The 18,272-nt window shown below is 39.0% G+C and overlaps 2 protein-coding genes across 3 annotated transcripts in view; both read right to left on the reverse strand.

Annotated features, from left to right (window-relative positions):
- Nucleotides 1-3,882: 3,882 nt before the first annotated feature.
- LOC117289210 (ADP/ATP translocase 1-like) lies at nt 3,883-9,072 on the reverse strand. The gene is made up of 2 exons (XM_033770223.1): nt 8,904-9,072; nt 3,883-5,854 (listed from the first exon to the last, which is right to left on the reverse strand). The coding sequence occupies exons 1-2, from the start codon at nt 9,021-9,023 to the stop codon at nt 5,072-5,074; spliced, it is 903 nt and encodes a 300-aa protein (XP_033626114.1). The 5' UTR covers nt 9,024-9,072; the 3' UTR covers nt 3,883-5,071.
- Nucleotides 9,073-13,807: 4,735 nt separating this feature from the next.
- Nucleotides 13,808-18,272, reverse strand: part of LOC117289318 (RNA cytosine-C(5)-methyltransferase NSUN2-like) — a 28,343-nt gene continuing 23,878 nt past the window's right edge. For both annotated transcript variants that reach the window (XM_033770391.1, XM_033770390.1), the window contains exons 18-19: nt 16,875-16,914; nt 13,808-15,215 (exon numbers count right to left, since the gene is read on the reverse strand). In XM_033770391.1, the coding sequence (XP_033626282.1) occupies nt 14,693-15,215; nt 16,875-16,914 (563 nt within the window). In that variant the 3' untranslated portion in view covers nt 13,808-14,692. The remainder of the gene's footprint in view (nt 15,216-16,874; nt 16,915-18,272) is intronic.

The raw sequence follows: 18,272 nt of genomic DNA on the forward strand, positions 1-18,272 counted from the left end.
GTCGACTGACTTACATCACCAATATGTCCACTGTCCAGTGTCTTTTACACCCCCCCCCCCACCCTCTCTTTCTCATCGGCTATGACAACGTGGTTGGTGGTGTATAAACCGTTTAAATGAGGACTTTTTCTACAGGTGTGTTTGTACATGTTGTATGGTCACACATTGCCTCAAATAACCGTCATAATGCGGGTACACTGTGCGACCAAACGCACAGCAGGTAAGGGGACAAATCTGTGCACATCACAATGGAAAAGTTATATCCGCAAAATACACACGTTGTACCGTACAAGTGTGGACCTTTTAAACAGGTAATATTGTGCACGTTGTATGGTCACTCAGCGCCTAAAATAACACTCATTGTACGGGTACACAATACTGTCGTCAAACAACAGTGTGCGGAGACAACTTGTGCACATCGTAACGGAAAAGCCAAATTCTGAACATACACACGTTGTACCGTACAAGTGTGGACCTTTTAAACTGGTAATTTTGTGCACGTTGTATGGGTCAGTCAGCGCCTAAAATAAACCTTGTTGTGCCGGTACACGATACTGTAGCCAAACTACAGTGTGCGGAGACAACTTTGTGCACATCATAATGGAAAAGCCAAATTCTAAACATACACACTTTGTACCGTATAAATGAGGACCTTTTTTCTATGGGTTTAATACGTGCAACTTGCTTGCATGGTCGGTCACTCCTTGTCTAAAATAACCCTCATAATTCGGATGCACAGTGCGACCAACGCTCCGACGTTTTTTGTGCACATACTAATGGAAAAGTGATTTTCACCCAAGCACACTTTGTTCCGTACAAGTGAGGACCTTTTCTACGGGGGTGATGTGAACACGTTTTAAACGGTCACCCGGCGCCTAAATAACCCTCATAATTCGGGTGCACAGGCGACCAATGCTCCGACGTTTTGGGGACAGATTTGTGCACATACTATCGGAAAAGTGATTTTCACACAAGCACACTATGTTCCGTACAAGTGAGGACCTTTTCTACGGGGTGATGTGAACACGTTTTAAACGGTCACCCGGCGCCTAAAATAGTCTTCATTTCACGGGTACACGAGGAGACGATTGCTATTCTCAAATTTTGTGCACGTTGTTATGGGTACAAGACACTTGCAGCTTGGAAAATGTATTTTTTGAACGTACACAATTTTGTGCACGTTGTATGGTCACTCAGCGCCTAAAATATCCATCATTGTACGGGTACTGCAGTGGTGCTTGCGACAGGGGAAATTGTGTTCACATCGTAATGGAAACTGTATTTTCTGAACATACACTTTTTGAACCGTAAAAGTGAGGACCTTTTTAACAGGTAAGTTTGGGTCACTCAGCGCCTACAATATCCCGCATTGTACGGGTACAAGATAATGCAGCTGCTACCATTAGGGGGGACACATTTTATGCACATCATAATGGAAAAGTTATTTTCTCAACATTTACACTTTGAACCGTACAAATGTGGACCTTTTCAATGGGTAATTTTGTGCATGTTGTATGATCACTCAGCGCCTCAAATAACCCTCGTTGTGCTAGTACACGATACTGTAGTTTTACTACAGTGTGCAGAGACAAGTTTGTGCATATCATAACTGAAAAAGCCAAATTCTCAACATACACACTTTGTACCGTACAAGCGAGGACCTTTTTTCACGATGTCGCATAAAATATTCATGACTGGAGGTGTCCCTTCAGGGCCACCATAGGAGACCGTTTGTGCACATCATAACGAAAAGCCAACTTCTCAACATTCACACCTTGTATAATACAAATGAGGACACTTTCTTCATGCGCATCATGAAAATTATATGATTTGAACCGCATGCATGGGGGGGGGGGACTTAAAACAACTCACACCGAGTCAATTAAGATTTCAATATTGTGTCTGATAATTTCGCAATGAAAAAAATTTAAATTATGTTTTGTCCAGTAAATGAACTAAAACTTAGGAACAAATTAAAAATAAGTTATTTAATTTGAACCCAACCCTAGTATCCTAAAAAAACCTCTTTAATTTTGGTTGGCACTTTAGTCCAAACTCCTTCTCAATAGTTCCCCCCCCCCTTTTTTGTATACCAGTATTGCCATATTTATTTAAATTTAACATGTACATGTACTGTAATTTGCATTTTTTTACCCTTCAAAATAATTGTGAAATTGCTGTCTGAAGTATTACCTGTACTAGAAAGTCAGTTTCCCTTGTGTGACACTGGACACTATTCTTACATGTGTAATTGTCAAAGACCAGTCTTTCTCATTTAGTGTATCAATCTATATTTGAACTCACTTTGTTGTCGAAGTTGTGAGATAATAATGGAAGAAAAAACACCCTTGTCACACGAAGTTGTATGCTTTCAGATGCTTGATTTCGGACCTCAAAATCTAATACCTTGGTCTCAAAATCAAATTCGAGGAAAATTATTTCTTTCTGGAAATGTGTTACTTGAGAGGGAGCCGCTTCTCACAAAGTGTTATACATGTACTATCAACAGCTCTCCACTGCTTGTTAACCAAGTAAGTTGTTATGCTCACAATTATTTTGAGTAATTACCAAGTGAAGTGTCCACTGCCATTAATTTACTTGATAGTCATAAAGATGACACCCCTATGTCCAGACATAGCTTTGTTTCAACACCCAGTTTATTTTCCTAACCTTAACAATATAGTGTGTAAATCATCAGGTTTCTTTGTAACATATTGGCGTCGGATCATAGAGCAGTTACTTAAAACAAAATGAGAAAGTTTTTTGTAGTGACATCATGCAGCCAGGGCAGATCGGAGAAAATCTGCTCCATGAGAACGTCTGACCCCAGTGGGCAACGATAAAGGTGGTCAATTAATATTCAAAGAAACTGGAGTTTACCCTATGTTTTACAAAACTTAACACAACTGCTCAAGTCCACTTCTGCAAAATTGTATTGTTAGGGACCACCTAACACACTAAATGTTGCGCATTGAACATTAACAGTTCGTTGCATAGTCTTTCGGAAAATTTGCTGCAGGGTCGACCCAGGGGAGTTTATACCCCCACTCTACGTCCATTTATGAAAAAAAAGAAAAAGAGGAAATCGGTTGCCCATGGCAACAACACCCTAGCAGCAACATCCTTAGCAACAGCCATAGCAACCAATTCTGACGCCACCAAAAACATCACCAATTGTAGATAAGCGGCCTATTGCCCGGTACTCATCAGTCTGGTACTTGTTCTCAAATACATGTACCGTATGTATACTGTATAGGATACCAGCCAAGCCAGTACATATCAGCCTTTTGTCAACAAATGGTTCTTGGTCGATCTTGGCTCGTAATACACGAGGTATTCTCTATAAATTACAGATGAAATATTTCTTCGGTCAGCCGACCGTCGTCATAATCACTCACCCCACCTGTCATCGTAATCGTACTACCAAGACATCATCCCAGACCCTAACCCTCCAATTTGGATTGATGTCCAGTTGATGCACTCGATGCTCAATAGACCTTTATCACAGTGTGGCCATCTTGATTTTACTCCATTCCAACTCATTGTAGCCAAACTAAGGCAAAACGAAATCATAGTCTGGTGCCATGTGTGCGCAACGAATGTTAGTATTCATTTCTGTTGTGGAAACAAGGAACATGACCAAGATAGTGACAGCGTCATAAAGGTCTATAAACCTCATGCAGTGACCTCATCCAGCCACCATCTTAGAGGTTAAACGATGATGAAACAACAAAAACGCACAGATCTGTACAGATTCGGCCAATTAAAAGGGTGAGGGCACCCTCCTGATATGACACCAGGCGCATAAGGTCCATACCGAGCAAATTCAGTTATGCCTTCAATCTACAACTCTAAACACACTTGATTATCGAGACGATAAAATGTTCTTAATTCACTTGAAATCTGTTTTATTGAATCATTGCATACTGCTACCAAAGGGGTAATCACTCCTACATGGCCCAATGCTGGCTAAGTGTACATGTACATGGTTTGTTACATTGGACAGTGGGATATACTATCTTTATAAATAGTTTCTTCTTGCACTGCAATATTAATAAACACCTAGGATTCACATTTAAGTTAAATAACAATACAGAAACTGAAGCTCAAAATTGTTCAAAAACAGTTTCCCTTTTATGCAACAGTTCTTACCCACAAAAACAAAATCATCACACATTATCTAATTAAAATGCAAAACCAATAGTAATTTTCCATCATTATTGTCGTGATCGTTTACACAGTACATCTGGCAAAAAAATGCCAACCGTACAAGACATCCGCATTTGACTTCGACAAACAAGATGGTTATTATTAGTATAGAACTAGTTCCATGTAAAATGAAAGCAGTATACCTTATAAACGAGTGTGTATCAGAGCCACTTTGTGTCACGATTCACTTTGGTTTAAAAAACTCTCGTATTGATATGAGGATTATTTCTGTATATAACTTTTAGTGTGCGTCATATATAAACGTTTGAGATACTTTGTTTTCTAAGTCTCGCAAAATGTCCATGAAATATTTTGACAAAATACAATACCAACAACCTGGATAGAAAGATGCCCACTGATTGTGCAAGACGCATACAGTGAGCATAATTACACAGCAAAAAAAGAAGAAGTTAGCCTTTGAAAAGTGTTTTAAGGTCGGGTGTGCGAGTGTTTCCAACATCATTTTTAACAGTGAGTTGGATTGGATCACATTTGAAATTGTGTGCATCACTACGGATCAAAAGACATTCTTAAGTTAGTGTTGTATAGATTTACAACTGTACAAGTATCAAACATTCCACACACTATATCTCCACATTCAAGTTAAAATCAAATTCAATTCCTTATACAGTTATTCTACAAATTGTGGTGCGTTTGTTCTCTCTCTTGTCTTTAAGTAGTTGGATAGCTGACAATGAAAAATATTTCTGACAAAAAGAAGCCAATATGTATGCATATCACCACAAAAGTTATGGTTTAAGTCATGAATATATTTTGACGTCAACAAAGCAGTTGGACCAGGTCCCCTCCCCCTCCCCTTCAAAAAACAATTTGGGCATATCTATAATGTGTCAGCCACTCATTATGAAATGAAGGCCTTGACTTCGTCGTAGAGCACCAGTACGAGTGCACCGCCTGTACCACGGAGAACGTTGGAGAGGGCTCCCTTGAAGAAAGCGTTGGCTCCTTCATTCTGTGCGATCTTCCTCCAGCAATCAATGGTGTTCTTGTACATGATGTCTTTGCGGCCGGACTGCATCATCATGCGTCGACGAACGGTGTCGAAGGGGTAGGAGATGATACCTGAGCATGTGGTCACGGTCTGGGCTACCATCCAGGAGATGATGAGATTCTTGGACAGGTGAGGGGGAAGCATACCCTTGGCGGTGTCGTAAAAGCCAAAGTAAGCTGCTCTGTAGATGATGATGCCCTGTACAGAGACGGAGAACCCACGGTACAACCCAAGCATGCCATCGGACTTGTAAATACTGCTCAGGCAGTTGCCGAGACCAGAGAACTGACGATCAGCACCAGCTTTACCCACATCAGCGGCGAGACGGGTACGGGCAAAATCAAGAGGGTAGACAAAGCAGAGAGAGGTTGCACCAGCGGCACCACCAGAGGCGAGGTTACCAGCGAAGTATCTAAAGAATTGCTTATTCTTGTCAACTCCGCTCAAAAAGACCTGCTTGTACTTGTCCTTGAAGGCAAAGTTAAGTGCCTGGGTTGGGAAGTAACGGATGACATTGGCCAAGTTTCCACGCCATAAGGAAAAGAAGCCCTGCTCTTTGGTTACCCTTGAGAAGCAGTTTGCAATGCCAGTGTACTGATCAGCCTTGGCAATTTGTGTTGATGCATGTTGGACCTGCATAAAGAATTAAAGAAAGAAATCAAATATTTAATTGATTTATAAAAAAACAATATTAATAACTTATATAGTTATAATTATAATAATGTGTAAACTTTGCCGCAAGATACAGATGAATGTGATGACATATACTAACATTAGATAGCTTGTATGTCAGATTTGTGACGATTTACTCATTTCTGGTAACATTGTGGAAAAATAAGGGCAGTGTTCTCCAAACACGTAAATTGGGAGGGCGGGCCGCCCTCCTAAAATTTAGGCCGCCCTACCAAAGAATTGGCCGCCCTGCTAAAATTATTGCCCGCCCTGCCCAAAGAAGTAAGTACAAAGAGACTATTTTTTGACTGCATTTAATAAGATCAAACGAGTACCTGACAAGCCAGAGCCGACTTCAAAATTATAGCATCAGAAATGCGATCGTAAACAAACGTTAAAACACGATGTACACACGGCCACATGGTTCGTATATGCCGAGTGCATATGCATCAACCAACCATGCACACACACCACACTCACCATCAACGATGGGAATACCCACTGCATGCATAGTGCATGAACAGTCTGCACGCTGTGATTGGCAGTTGATATACTCCAACACAACACGCACGTTCACAAACTGAGAAAGAATTACCACACAGTGCCGCACGCATGTACAGAATGGTACAGTGTACAGCCTTGAAGCATGTTCAAACATGTCAACTTTCGCCCATTGAGGGCGTGCGCGATGTGGGGCAAAGTTCATTGATCATTGAATCTCGATTATTTTATTACAAACGAAGCAAATCACTAATTCATGGAAATGGGTTTGGATGGAAAAAGTATTATTCAGGGCCATAATTTGGGGATAAACTTGTCCAAAAATTTTTTTTTTTTTTTTCAGTTTTGAAAATTACACACGAAGACCGTCCGATCATGGTCCGATCACCCGCTTTCTAAATTCCGACGTGCGGCATGCCAATCATCCTTTTGAGGTTATTGGTGCGGTGCACAAAGCAAAATGTATAACAAATTGTAGTTTTGATTTAGTTTTTAAAATGAGGAATTGTTCCAACCGAAATGGATGCCCATCAATAGGTAGGTAGCGTCGTCGTAATACATTATTTTAAGAAAATGGTTTTCTCAAGCATTTGTTGCTTTCACGTCCGCTGACGTCATATGAAAATGGGCGCCATTTTGATTACGTCATATTGACGGGCGCCATTTTGATTACGTCATGCCGCCCTCCTAAAAAAAAAGTCTGTGGAGAACACTGAAGGGAAAGGAAAAAAATTATATTCATAATGCATGTTCATCTCATTTGAATAAAAAAAAAACCGACGGTTTCATTATATAATGAATGAAAAAGGGGTGGCAGGATCCAGAAACTTGTAATAAAAAAAAATCAAGTTGCCCCAAAAGATCTTGGGAACATTCCCATATTATTGATCATATTATATCAAAGCGTCATAACGTTATCAACCCTCATATGTTTTCGAACCCCAACTTTGATTCCTGTTTACCGCGAGTTTGTGCAAGCTGCACCGGTGACAGAAGCTATGGAGTTTACTCACGGTATGTACTTTCATCAGGCTTAATCATGCGGAGAATAAAGTTTCCTGTCGTTGGTTATGCTCAAACATTTATAAAATGATTGATTTTTGGTACACATCTCTAGTGCATTATTATGCCAACATTCAAATGAGTCAAAAAAACATCATCCAACCTCGAAAATTCAAAACAAAATTACTATCTGCTAGATTGAGTTTCATTCTAATTTAGTCACTGATGGATCACATGAGGTGGTTACTATTTGGGATTCTATGATGTGCCAATATTGGGAAAAAATTAAAAAATATTTTAAGTGAAAATAAGATTAACTGCATACAACTACTGTAATAAATTCTGAAAAGCGTAATAAATATTAAGTCTAAATTAAAGAGAAAACATCATAGATTGGTTTCTTATCTCCTGAAACCAAACATTACTGGTCTGAAATGGGGGAAAACTGATTGTTATGAAGTGTGTATGCTTCAAGGGGGTTGGGGTGTTTTACTTTCATGCCTTATGATATCTCTGGATTCTAATATAGTAGCCATAATGCCTTAGGGCAAAAATGTAATTAAATTTGTTAAGTAGTAATTGAATAATATTTTTTATTTATTTTGCACGCCATACTAGCTTCTGAATATTCAATAAAAGACCAACCAATGAAAGGTGTGAAAACATATGACGTTGCTCCAATGTCGTGCATGCATAAGCACCGTTAATGGCGGACTGTCTCTCGCAACGTAAAACCAAAACTTTAACAATGTCAACACACCATGAAGTGTAACTGTAAGTGTAATTGTTAAAAAATTTGATAGATGATTTGAAAAAAAATCGTTTAGTTTTTGATTGTGAACAATTTTCCTATTATCCTACTGAAAACACATGACACCAGGATATAGGTATACTTTACATTAAATAAATTGCAACATGAACGATAATTCCCAACCAAGGAAGAGTTGACCTAATTTTATGTCTCCCCCACCCCCCCCCCAAAGTTGCATGCAGGGAGATGCGGAAAATTCGGACTAGTGTTTAGTTTCTTGGTATATATATCATGAATTGGCACCACCAGAAACTTAAATAAAGGGATCGATAATGGCAAAATAGAAGCCACGCTATTTCACCTCGGCCAGACAGTTCTCACAAAGGGAGGGTCACCGACCAGATGATGATGCATTACGCAACGTCTTTCGTATGCAAATTTTGTGAAAAAAAATATCCAAAATTCTACCACCAATAATGTGGTTCTATTCGTCGGGAAACCGGTTGGCAATAACAACAAAATCCGGCAACATAACTGTGGAAATCGAACAACATTTCTTTGGTGTATATTCCTTATTTACGCTGATAAAAAGATCAGAAATTTTATTTACCGGTATTCGTTCACAGCATGCGTGTCGTAGTGCTGCGGCGGGGGGAAATGCCCATGTGGGTTTACTGGTCGACGAGTGAGGCAAGGTTACCGATTTTCAGGCTCTTAAAAAACAATTTATTACACACGAATTTGGAAAATAATTACCTGCAATAGCAACTTGACTCTTTCGATGGGGGCTACAGCCGTCTTAGAGATGGCTGCAGAGATTCCACCGGCCAAAAGATCCTTCACGAAGGAGGTAACGGCTTCTTTGCTGATCGACATGATGGCTTTCCCAAGTAGTAGAGGCTGAATTTCGCCGGTAACGTAACAAAATGGATGCCCACGTTTAGTGACGTCATCGACTGCCTTTTTCCCCTCGCTTTTAAATCCACGGTATAAAATAGTTCCAAATTATTTGCAACAATTTTGAGCTTGTAACTTAAACAGATACAGAACTTTAAATATTTAGTTCATTTTATTATTTAAGTTGTATTTTTTTTTTAAATATTACCTGGATCTCTCCCATTTGTGTGTAAAGAAACCGTGCGCAATAATAGTACTGTCCACTAAGTGAAGCGGCATAAAGACACGTGACTTGTAAGGTAATTGATCGGGGAGGAATTTCCCTTCAATTGTACAACTTAATTTTGTAGTAGGGTGCAATAATTAAATTTCTAATCTCCAAAATAACTGCTCTACCTTTTTTTTGTTTTTAAACACTGCTTTATGCACACAGTTTTATTTAAATAAACAATATTAGTGTACATTTCAGTCACACCGGGGTGGATTTGTTCTGAGATAAAAGATAAAGTAGATCATATTCTCTACGACATTACGGATATCCCTATTATCAAAATAGACGAGTCCACTCACTTGCGGGTTTGTGGGTCAGAAGTCTTGCGGGGGTGTGCGTAGAGAGTAGGAAACGCACTCAAAGCTATGCGGAAATTACTCATTTCGTTGGATTATCTTCCCCGGGTTGTAACGTTGACCTAGGTTTCCCCCAACGCATTCGAATAAGTTTGGCCCATAGAGCTGCATGATTTTGACAGGGCTCAGTCGCTCACTGCACCCGGGTCAGCCATATATAAGAAAGTAGGATTTGAAACTTTGCATGGTGGAAGTAAGATATAGAAAAGTTTGCGGTAACACCATGTAATAACAATCTCTCAATGAGTTGGGGTGGTTCTGAAAAGAACCGTTGGATTAACTCGACGTTTCGATCAGTATGCTCTGATCGTCTTGCCTGCCCAGGCAAATTAACTGCTCATCCATCAAGTTTAATGACCCCAGTAATTCAATGTAAGCACACTCGCTCACTGAAAAGGATGTATACTTTCCGAGTTGTTGTTGCAAAACTCAGAAATTCTTGAATGTCCTTCATCCATGCTTCATGATCAAGACGAACAAACTTTCTCAACGCCATTTTGTTTATAATTCAGCGGGAACTTTCAGCATGAAGATTTAGCCCTTCTTATGTTTTCAGTAGTTTGGACACAAATTTTAACCCTAAAACAGCGACTTTGTAACCATTTAGTTTTTTTTTTTTTTTTTTTTTAAGGCGAGTACTTTTGTATCAACTTGTTCCTGTAAATTAATTTCGCGTTGCAGTTTTACCATGAAAATAATTTAACGACTTTAACGTTTTGTGAATACACGAAACAAATATTTTACTATCTTTTCGTGAATCCACAAATAATGTGCGTAATGCACAAACTGAAAGTAGTTCCAGTAGTTTTTACCACATAGGTGTGATAAAAATGCTGGTGTGAAAAATGCTGGTTGTGGGAAGTTGGCGTTCGATGTCAGGGGGCGGGGCTCACCAAAATAGGATCTGTTGTTAGGTGCCCGTCCGGCAACGATCCACAACCCCGGCTCAAAAGGTTACTTAATTCCTTTAAAATTATTGCGCGTTTTTGGCGTCAAGCCATGCAACTAAAATAACATTTTTTCCATAGGCATTTAAACCATTATACACTTTCGGTAAACACAACTTCGTGTATCACAACTTAAATATCAAATAACAAACCTGTGAAAATTTAGGCTCAATCGGTCATGCGGAGTCGGAAGAAAATAACGGGAAAACCCACTCTTGTTTTCGCGCGTTTCGCCGTGTCATGACATGTGTTTCAAATAAATCCGGAATTCTCGCTATCGAGAATTGATATTGTTTTAATGTTTTCTCAAAAAGTAAAGCATTTCATGGAACAATATTTCAAGAGAAGTCTTTCACCATTACCTTTTGTAAACCCTGTAATTTATTTGTAAATCTGTGAACTTATTTTTTTTCTGTACCGAAAGTGTTTACTGTCCAAAAAATCTAAAAGGGTGAAAAAGAAATATAACACACAAGAGGGGAATCACCCTGAGTTAAGAGTAGTCTTATCTTCAGTTAGGAATAGCATTAAGTTTTAGGACTAGTCCTAAGTTTGGACTGGAAGTTCTCTGTACATACAATCAATCCCATATCTCCATAGTTGTCAAAACAAACGCAGGCACAGTCAAAACTTTATGTTTTTCCCAAAACCTTTCCAATTAACTTTTAAACAAGGAAATGCGTGCCCCCCCCCCCCACAAAAAAAAAACAACAACAACAACACTAAAAGATGCCTATCCTTGGGTAGCATCACTTGACATGTGTTTGAAATCAATTATTCCACAAAGATTATTAGGACTAGTCCTCAGTTTAGGACTTGTCATGGGAGATATTAAAAGCTAGTCCTAAGTAAGGGTTAGTAACTCGTCCTAACTCAAGATACCCACTCCTGCCGTCGATTTCACCAAACTCTTCATAACGTAGGATTAATCTTAGGACTTAGGATGAGTCCCAACCCTGCACTGTAGCATGCAGACCTTAAGATTGATCCTAAGTTATTTACTCGTCCTAACTCGAGATAGGATTAATCCTAGCGTTTCGTGAAATCGGCTGCAGGTAACTTAAATAAAGACCAAAGCAAAACCTGGAGTACAACTCGGTGGTGGTTGTGTCATTATCAACGCCTATACAAAACCCTGAACATGAAACATGTTAGATTCCGTTGTTGTTACTGTTTGTTGTTGGTTTGGGGCGTTTTATCCTGTTCGTTTTCGTTTCCTTGTTTTTGTGGGGGTTTTTTTGTTAAGGGGGCGTGGCTTGGTTAAATGCTCTGACAAAATGTTCCTTCCTACTTACATTTGCTTTGTCACCCACTTCCAGAAAAACGACAAAACTTGAAACTTGGAAAGAGCACACACACACACAAGTAAAGCTTAAGTAACTTAAATCGTCTTTTAATTGCAAAATCATTGGCAGATATTTTGAAACAAGATTTTAACATTCTAAAACCTTTCTTCTTCTTCTGGTTTTGTTTTTTGCATCACCTGGAAAATACTTGAGAAAACTTTTTGAAGATATCAAGTAAACTTTGTCTTGCTTTCCTTTCCCTTCTTATACTTCCCTTTATATGTCAGATGTTGTTTTCAATCACTCTGCTCGTCTTAAAATACTGAGCACATTAAATACTTTACTTAAAACTGTCTTCAGTTCGTTTTTCAAATAAAATGTGTTCCTTTTTGTTGTAATGGGCAAACTGAATGGTTTACCAAACGTGTTAAGCGCACCAAGCTAAATCAACCACAAGAGCCATCTCTGCCCTCCCATTCCCAAGGCTTAAACTTGAATGAAAATTCCACAAGACCAAAGGGTTGTTGTTATAATTACTAGACCTGCAGCCGATTTCACGAAACGCTAGGATCAATCCTAACTCTAGTTAGGACGAGTAACCCGTCCTAACTTAGGATGGGATCAATGCGTCCTATGTGTTTTGATACGGATCTGAACCCGTCCTAAGTCCTCAGATTAATCCTAAGTTAGGAAGAGTTTGGTGAAATCGACGGCAGAATTGTTCCAACAAGATCTGAACAGTATAACATGCGTACTGTCTTTAGTTGAACAAGCACTTTGTCCTTTTTGTTTATAGGTATACATGTACATACTAAGGCACTGAACACTATTGGTACTTACTCCAAATAATTATTAGCATCAAACCTTACTTGGTAACAAGTAATGGAGAGCTGTTGATAGTATAAAACATTGTGAGTAATTTTCCACAAATTTGATTTTGAGACCTCAGAATTAGAATTTGAGGTCTCGAAATCCAGCATCTGAAAGCACACAACTTTGTGTGACAAGGGTGTTTTTCTTTCATTATTATCTTGCAACTTCGAAGACCAATTGAGTTCAAATGTTCACGGATTTGTTACTTTGTGCATAATGTTGAGATAAGTGAGAAGACTAGTATTTGACAATTACCAATGGTGTCCAGTGTCTTTAAATACTCAATAGAATACACAGCTAGGTTTATTATTCAATTGAAAATGACTGCTGGAAATGTCCAGGCCTGAAGATAAAGCTACTGACCTCAGCCCTGTGGTCCACTCCAGTGTAACGTCTGAGCCCCCTTCACCCATGAGTGATGAGAAGTAAAGTTTAATGGCAGTACGTACTTTTGGTACCGTCAAAAGTAAATGACTATAACAATAAGGCAAATGAAATTATCATAAATAGTTACTTGGTAAGAGCAATGGTGAGCTGTTGATTTAATTGAAAACAATGTTAGAATTAACAGTCTTTGAAGTATTGTAGTTCTAAAGAAAGAGGTAATTTTTTCACCCGAAAAGTTGAGTCTGAGAAAACATGCAACAAGTGTGTTCTTTTCTTTTGTTATTTTCTTGCAACTTCGATGACCGATTGAGCTGAAATTTTCACAGGTTTGCTATTTCATGCATATGTTGGGATACACCAGGTGAGAATACTGGTCTGCGACAATTACCAAAGTTCTACCGAACCAATGCTTATTCCCCGTGTGATGACTTTGCTTAGCCTTCACTTTGGTTTTCCATGTAGACAAGATGAGGTATGAAGAAAAAGTGTAAGACCCCCCTCCTACCCTCCCCCCCCCAAAAAAAAAATAATAATAAAAAATAAAAAATAAGGGCAGGATGAGCTTGAAAATTGTGCTTATTAGGCCGTGTCCGAAACGGCGACTTCGGCTACAGCTACGTCTAGATCAGCGCGTCTACCAGTGTTGAAGAATAGGCAGACGCGCGCGATCTAGCCGTAGCTGTAGCCGAAGTCATCGTTTCGGACACGGCCTTAGTTTGGGTTCCATTTGCTATTTGTATAAGTGTTTTTGAACGATCCACATGCATGTTACAAAGAAACCATTGCCTATGAGGTTAAGGTCTTGAAAAGTCTTGACACAAAGCCCAAAGATCTTTGCTACGAGACCGATTCTTCAAAAAGACATGGCAACATTCCAGACATCAATTGGAACTCCAGACAGAGTGGTCTCAGCTAGTCCTAACTTGGGAATAGTCCTAGGGGATATTAAAAACTTAAGGCTAGTTCTTTGTTAGGATGAGTAACTCGTCCTTACTCGAAATGAGATGAAACCTAACTCTTTGTGAAATCCAACCCAAGAACTTTGCTTCAGTTTTCTCTGTCTCAATCCACATGCATGTTACAAAGAAACCATTGCCTATAAGTTCTGCTTCTTCAAAAGATCCCTCTGCACTTTCTCATTCGTTTTGGATCAAAAAACTTTAAATCTATTAAGTGAAAAAGTATCACTGTATTTTTTCTCCTGATTGTCATTGCAATTGAACCTTGAGTGAACACAAACGAAAAGGTCACTTTTGTTTATGCGATCATGCATTTCAACTTCATAAAAAAGGAAACAATGAAGTATTTACTTCGGGGAAATAACACCTGTCTCAGACAGGCCCTCCAGAGTTGCGCTGAACCAAATTCTGAATTGAGTAATAGTACATGAAAGTACACTAATCTGGGTCGCCCTAGTGTCGCTCCTAATCTATTTGGTTTTGCGCGACTCTGACGCGCCTGTCTAAAACTGGTGTAAGATGTCTTAATTTGGATCAAAGCTTGCAGACTTGCAATGTGGAACTGTGAGTTAGTAATAGTAGAAGTAGAAGTCTCGTTTCCTCTGTGCTTCGTCACCTCTATCACTGCTTGAAAATCTACTCTCTCTCTGTCTCTTTCTCCCACTGTCTCTATCACGGTGTCTGTCACGGCGTGGGGACTGACTCTCAGTGTCCCTACCATCCCTCGCCGGACTCTTTACCGGACTTTTAACCGCAGCACTGGGCTTGTCAAGAACGGGTGTGACCCATGATGTATCGCCCTTTGATACGCCGGGCGGATCAGGCTGGCCACCATTTGCAGCAGGTTTGTCACCCTGTTTGTCACCCTCTGTATCACCCGGTGTCTCACTAGGAGTGGCGTCTTTGGCCTCACTGGAATCTTGCGGTGTGTCGCTGTTTGGAGTTGATGGAGGGTCCACACTGTCTGTGGGGATGTCGATGTTGCACATGCGCAGGATGTGTTGCCGTTCACCTTTGGGAATGTATGAGCGGACGGAATGCTTGCCACGCCAGCCAACCAGGACGAATGATATGTCAGTGCTTTCAGGATCACTGAGGGGGGGGGGGGGGGCAGAAAAAAGTTGATTACAATGGTTCGTTTTTATTTATTTTAAATATAAAAGTTTTTAAAAAGCTGTCATCGTAGATGTGTTAGGCCCACTAAAATCTCTAGTACCTGGATTTAAGAGATGCATGTGATATTTGTTCACAGGACTCGGGAAAGTACTGAGTATACAGTGTTATATAACACCCAAGCAGATCCTTGCCATTTGATTGGAGGATTGTCCGTCACGTGATAGCAAATAAAAGTACCATTGCACGCTGAGTCACTCACCGTGCTTTTTCGTTCCATCCGAAAAGTACCATTGCACGCTGCCAGCGTGCAATGGTACTTTTTGGATGGAACGAAAAAGCTGAGTAAAAACATCACTGCGTGCGCGTTGTCGATCTTCGGTAACGCAGCAAGGCATATTATTAAAATTACTAGCATTCGTCTTCTACAATTAAAAATTGGAGGCCTACGCTTTGTTTGTTTTGAAAGTTGTATCTTTCAATCAAAATGACAAAGATCTACTTGGATGTTATATAAAACAAATAATGAATGTTTTTCATTCGTGCAATGGTGCGAATATGTTCATTCGTTGAAAGCTGGAATGTTCCATTCAACTCGGCTCCGCCTCGTTGAATAGAACATTCCATCTTTCAACTCATGAACATATTTGCACCATTGCACTCATAAACATTCATTATGTGTATAATAACACACATCAGTGTATGGGTAAAACCAAAATTAATACCTGGATTTAGTTAAGATAAGTAGTTTCAAAATATAGTTTCATAACACTGACTGAATTTACATTCTCACAGTGTTATTTCTTAAGAGTAAAACCAAAGTCTTATTCCGTAATCTTTTTTTCCAATTGTCCCATTTTGAACAGCAGCTTTACAGTACACAAATTATGAACAATGCATTGCAATGCAAACTACCAAGCTATTATTTGAAGAAAGCATTTTAGAAAAGATTATCTGGACAATATCCAAAACTTAAACGCAGTCAGCAATGATAACGCTCCAGCAAGTGATTATGAAATAACCGCAATAAAACCAATTCTGTGTAACTGATTTAACATCTTCGCCCTTTGTGTGACCCGTATCTCATCATTAAGTAAATACACTAGAGTGCAGGACCAAAGGTCAAAATTGATGGGACATTATTTGAGGATACAAAACCCAATGCTGATATGGTGTACGGTTAGGCGTGTGTTGAAATGAGTTTTGGCAAAAATTGTCAGTTTTGGCCAAGACAAAAAAAATTGGCCAAGCTTCAATTCTACTGAGCAATTATTTCTATGCTTAGCCAGAAATGAGGGGGTAACAGCCACAGCAGTGGTAGCTTTACGGTATTCTGGCTGGTAAGATATTTTTGCTAAGCTAGGATTTCTGTTGTGCTTTGAGCAAGTTGTTGTGCTTACAGGCTGAATGAAATTGGGCCCTTTCATAAACTGCCAGGGGGTGCATTACAATCATGACTATAGGATCAAGGTTGCTCAATCCAATTCAATAACACAGTGGCTGGTTGGCATGTTCATAAATTCCATTACATTATTTGCTCTTTCCCGCAACAATCTGTTAGCTAACAGATTTTTTTATTATGAGTAATTGGCATGAAATGTTTCCAAATGTTTAGACTTTGCTCAAACGAATACTCACCTTTCCTTTGGGTCGTACACAAACACCAAACTGCCCTGACCTGCACAAGTGTAAAACAAACAATTAATAATGACTACTTTATTTCCCAACTTAGTAATCGCCCATCAAGCAGCATTCATTATGAAAAGAAGTACAAGGTACAAACTAATTTTAGAGAACAAAACAAACAGAATGCTCTGAAGGAGTATTTCTTTTTTAATTATACATAATTTTAGGCCTATCTAGATGGTGACCTTTATGTTTAAAGAGAGGCTATCAAGTAAATTTCTATTTTGTGATGATTTAATTTTTTTGAAAGTGAAAACCAAATCTCAAATCTAGGGTTAAAATATGAAGTTTAAAAATCTCTAACCTACATGTAAGGACAAAAGATGAAAAGTTACAAAACTCTAACCTAAGAATTTCCTTTTATTTTGTGAACTAACATGGTAAGCCTTTTTGAGATGTGAAACTTTGGCTCAACAAAATGACGGATCGTGTTATCTTCCCGAAGTAAAAGGAAAACCACACAATTACATAACTAACAGTTTTTATAACAGAGGGCCAAATCCAAAGGCAACATTTTAGTTACAACACTGTGCAACAATTTAGTGAAACAACGTTGTGTCTTCTTCTTATCTCAACTGGCAATTTCCCAATTTATTCAGTGATAGTGTTTATTTTGCAGCACAGTGAACTTTGTATTCACTCTAAGTTTGGGCCATAACACAATATTAGCGAATATCGCGATACTAATTTGGAAACGATTTCGATATCGAATCGATTTGGTTTTAATCGAAGTATCGATATATCGCGATATATCACGATATATCGCGATATCGATTAAGTATCCCAATATGGCGATGTATTTCCTAGCTGAGACATCTTGCACCCGATAAGTTTGGATTAAAACCAGAAGAATGGGTCATTAGAACACCTCTCTTATGCTATGACTGTCTCTTCTACAACTTTCACTGGGAGTTTGCAGACTGATGATGTCAAACTTAATTAATCCGGATAATATCGAATATCGCGATATATTTTTGGCAATATGTCGTGAATATATTTTTGGCGATATGTCGTGAATAAAATGAATCGATATCGCCCAAGCTTAATTCACTCCCACATTGAACAATGCTCATAACAACTATTTAAAAATGAATGCAATCTCACAGCAAATAGTTTGTCAAAGGATAAACAAATGTAAGTACACTAGATCGTGTTGGGCGAACGTTGAGAAATATAGACGCCTTGATGTTGATCCCGATTGACCCAATTTACATGAAGTCATGACACGATGCATTTAACTTGTGACGCTTTAGGGGTTGGATCCATTGGGAAAATGCAAGGCACATTTTTAATGGTGCAAGTGCAGTTTGACGCACACAATAAATTTGGACTTGTACAGTTTAACAACTT

The sequence above is a fragment of the Asterias rubens genome, chromosome 4, assembly GCF_902459465.1.
Source record: "Asterias rubens chromosome 4, eAstRub1.3, whole genome shotgun sequence".
In the NCBI taxonomy this organism is placed as follows: domain Eukaryota; kingdom Metazoa; phylum Echinodermata; class Asteroidea; order Forcipulatida; family Asteriidae; genus Asterias; species Asterias rubens.

What these genes read in the sequence shown, in the direction of transcription:
- LOC117289210 (XM_033770223.1), bottom strand. Translation starts at nt 9,023, where the DNA reads ATGTCGATCAGCAAAGAAGCCGTTACCTCCTTCGTGAAGGATCTTTTG. An exon ending in GAGTCAAGTTGCTATTGCAG is followed by an intron (nt 5,855 to 8,903) that starts GTAATTATTTTC and finishes TTCTTTATGCAG; the next exon opens with GTCCAACATGCATCAACACA.